Source organism: Curcuma longa, chromosome 2 (assembly GCF_044706935.1).
Source record: "Curcuma longa cultivar G26 ecotype Majalengka, Jawa Barat chromosome 2, ITB_CL_G26_1.1, whole genome shotgun sequence".
Classification (NCBI taxonomy): domain Eukaryota; kingdom Viridiplantae; phylum Streptophyta; class Magnoliopsida; order Zingiberales; family Zingiberaceae; genus Curcuma; species Curcuma longa.
The window spans coordinates 2,016,313-2,019,600 of NC_133862.1; the positions used below are offsets into that span (position 1 = coordinate 2,016,313).

The 3,288-nt window shown below is 46.7% G+C and overlaps 1 protein-coding gene across 1 annotated transcript; it reads left to right on the forward strand.

The window, feature by feature from the left end:
• Positions 1–693, forward strand: LOC141819212 (MYB-like transcription factor EOBII). Its single transcript, XM_074706555.1, has 2 exons — positions 1–163; positions 245–693. Exons 1-2 carry the CDS (start codon positions 1–3, stop codon positions 691–693), a joined length of 612 nt encoding a protein of 203 aa, XP_074562656.1.
• Positions 694–3,288: the final 2,595 nt, after the last annotated feature.

Genomic DNA, 3,288 nt, shown 5'->3' on the forward strand with positions numbered 1-3,288 from the left:
ATGGAAGGAGAGGGCAGCGTCAGCAGCGACAAGCTGGCCAACGGCGGCAACCAAGAGGCTGAAGTGAGGAAAGGACCATGGACCATGGAGGAAGACCTCATCCTCGTCAACTACATCGCCAACCACGGCGAGGGCGTCTGGAACAACCTCGCCCGTTCTGCAGGTAATCAGCCATTCAGATTTCATACGATGAGTGTTTCGCGTTGTGTCTCTGCCTTGACTTGGTTTCTGATCGGCGGACAAGGTTTGAACCGGACGGGGAAGAGTTGCCGGCTCCGGTGGTTGAACTACCTGCGCCCCGACGTCCGGCGGGGCAACATCACACCGCAGGAGCAGCTCCTGATCATGGACCTCCACGCCCGGTGGGGCAACAGGTGGTCGAAAATTGCACGCCAACTGCCGGAGAGGACGGACAACGAGATCAAGAACTACTGGAGAACCCGAATCCAGAAGCGCGCGAAACAGAGCGAGCCGATGGACTTCCGCAGCGACGTCGAGGCGTGTCCTGGCGGCAGCCACTCTGACGGAGTGAATGACCAGCTCCTCAACCACCCCGCCGATGAGCAGAGCATCGCCAGCGGCGGCGGCATCCAACTGTCTCAGTTCCCCTGCGCCGAATTCACCGAACACCTCTGGACCTTGGAGGACCTATGGCTCATGCAATCCGCCGCCGATGACAATTATATGCAATAAATGTATCCTAGTACCGACAGCAGATCATGTCGATGCTGCTGTTAATCACTCGCAATGTACAGAGAACAACTAAATCTATAAAGCTCGTTTCATGTCAATGATCACCAATCGCTTGTCTTTGAATTCCATGAAAATTAAAACGGTCACGAGTCGCAAACCACGCGACAACAGATTGCAATAGCGTGCGGAGAGAGAGAGAGAGGAAAGCAGAGCAATTTAGAGAAGGAAGTGAAGGCGATCCATTTGAGGAGAACTGGAGAATCGAGCGCAGTGTTAGGCACTCGACTGCATTTGCGCGCCCGACCGGCCTAATCGAGCACGTGTACGTACGAGCGATCCGACAGCGACGGCCGGGGCGAGGAGAGCCAGGAAGTAGAACCTCGTGGCGATCCGTAGCCACAAGTTGGGGCACATGGTGCATTGGCGTAGTTAAGGAAGGGTTGGGCGTCGCTTTCTCGGAGAAGGGAAGGGCATGTGAAGTTACCAGATCGGGAAAGGGTTGGCGTCGCCGTCGTCCTGTTTTGGTGGGCAAAGGTACTCCTGACGAGCGGAGGTCGCCATCGTCACAATCAATGAGAGAATTGGAGAGATAGAAGTTTGGTCTTTAGGGGATTCGTGGCTGTGGATTGCTCACGTGCTTCAAAGATCGGCAACCTTTTTGCTTTTTAACTGATTATCAGTAGTCAGCTGAGCAGAGCAAGCAGAGCAAGCAGAGCAGGGAGGGCAGCCCTTGAACAGGGGAGGGGTTTTATATTTTTTTTAGATAATTTAGATTTTAAATTTTATTCAATTAATTTTATAGATAAATATTTTTTTAATTCGTTTGTAAAATAAATTTGAAGAGTTCCCACTTCTAGAATATTCGTTTTCATCTCTAATTTTCTTATTTATCTTTTTAAATACTTTACTATACTACTATTGTATCATTTGAAGAGGGATTTTATAATATTTTCCTGTGAAGAGGAGCTTTAAGTGAAATAGATATCATCCGACGAAGAACAAGACCGATAAGCAAATTTAAAAGATGTGAACAACTCACAAACAATGATCTATAAGCAAATTTAATAGATGTGAAAAACTCTTATTTAGTAGTTTTCTTTGTATACGGACGTGATCCCGCTAGAGACTTCCTCGAGTAGGTTACCATGTAAGAAAGCATTTTTTATGTCCAACTGATAAAGAGCCAATGTCGAATTGCAACAATGGACAAGAATAAGCGCACAGAGGACAACTTGGCAACAGGAGAAAAAGTGTCCCCATAATCCAATCCGAAGATCTGAGTATATCCTTTAGCAACGAGGCGAGCCTTAAGCCGGTCAACTTTTCTGTCTGGACCAACCTTCACTGTATATACCCATCGACAATCGACAACTGACTTCCCTGGCGGTAGAGGAATGAGGTCCCAAGTCCCACTGCTCTGTAAGACACACATTTCATCGAGCATAGTCTGTTTCCATCCTGGATGGGCAAAGGCATCACCTGCAGTCTTCGGAAGAGAAACAGACGACAAGGAGGAAAGACAAGCAAAATAGGAAGGAGAAACACAATGATAACTCAAAGAAACATAATGAGGAGAAGGATTACGAGTGGAACACACACCTTTCCGAAGTGCAATGGGAATATCAGACTCAGGAGATGGGACCGGAGGACGAGGTGAAAGACTTGGCTCCAAAGATGTGTCCATGGTAGTGTCAGTGGTGGTCGGCGGCAAAGCAGGACGAGGACGACGCTGATAAACCTGCAATGGAGGAGATGTCTTCGGAGGCGACAGAGACTCCTCCGGAGGATAAAAGATAGCCATTGGTGCAGGCGTAGAAGGAGAAAACTCGGACGGAGATCCGTTAGGCCCAAAAAATGGAACCGAATCAAAGAACGTGACATCAGCAGAGATGAAGTACCGACGGAGAGTAGGAGAATAACACTTGTACCCTTTCTGAGACCGTGGGTACCCAAGGAAGACACACTTATGAGACCGGGGAGAGAGTTTGTCAATGCCAGGATCGAGAGCATGAGCAAAACATATAGAACCAAAGACCCTAGGTGGTAAAGGATGAAGAGACTGATGAGGATAAAGAACATGATGAGGTATTTGACCTTGTAGAGTGGAGGAAGACATGTGATTGATGAGATAACACGCAGTAAGTACAGTGTCATCCCAAAACTGAAGAGGAACATGAGAATGGAGAAGAAGAGTCCGGGTGGTCTCAAGAAGATGGCGATTCTTGCGTTCAGCAACTCCATTCTGTTGAGGGGTATGAGGACAAGACGTCCGATGCAACACACCATGAGATGCCAAGAAGGTTTGAAATGGAGTAGATAGATACTCACGTGCATTATCACTCTGTAAGGTTCGAAGAGAAATACCAAATTGAGTTTTAATTTCATAGAAAAAAGATTGAAAAAGAGAAAACAACTCCGAACGATCCTTCATAGAATTTTTCACAAGGATTTAACGAATAAATCTCACCCTTTGATGAATTAAAAAAATACATACTAAGTATATGTGCTTGTTATTATATCGGGATTAAGAGCATGCACATCCATAATAACTGAGGTCTAGTTCGATTATATAGTCAGTATAAATTGAACGACCTC

Excerpts from the sequence above, each read along its gene's own strand:
- LOC141819212 (XM_074706555.1), top strand. The coding sequence starts at position 1 with ATGGAAGGAGAGGGCAGCGTCAGCAGCGACAAGCTGGCCAACGGCGGC. Across the intron at positions 164-244 it reads CAACCTCGCCCGTTCTGCAG|GTTTGAACCGGACGGGGAAG; the intron begins GTAATCAGCCAT and ends TCGGCGGACAAG.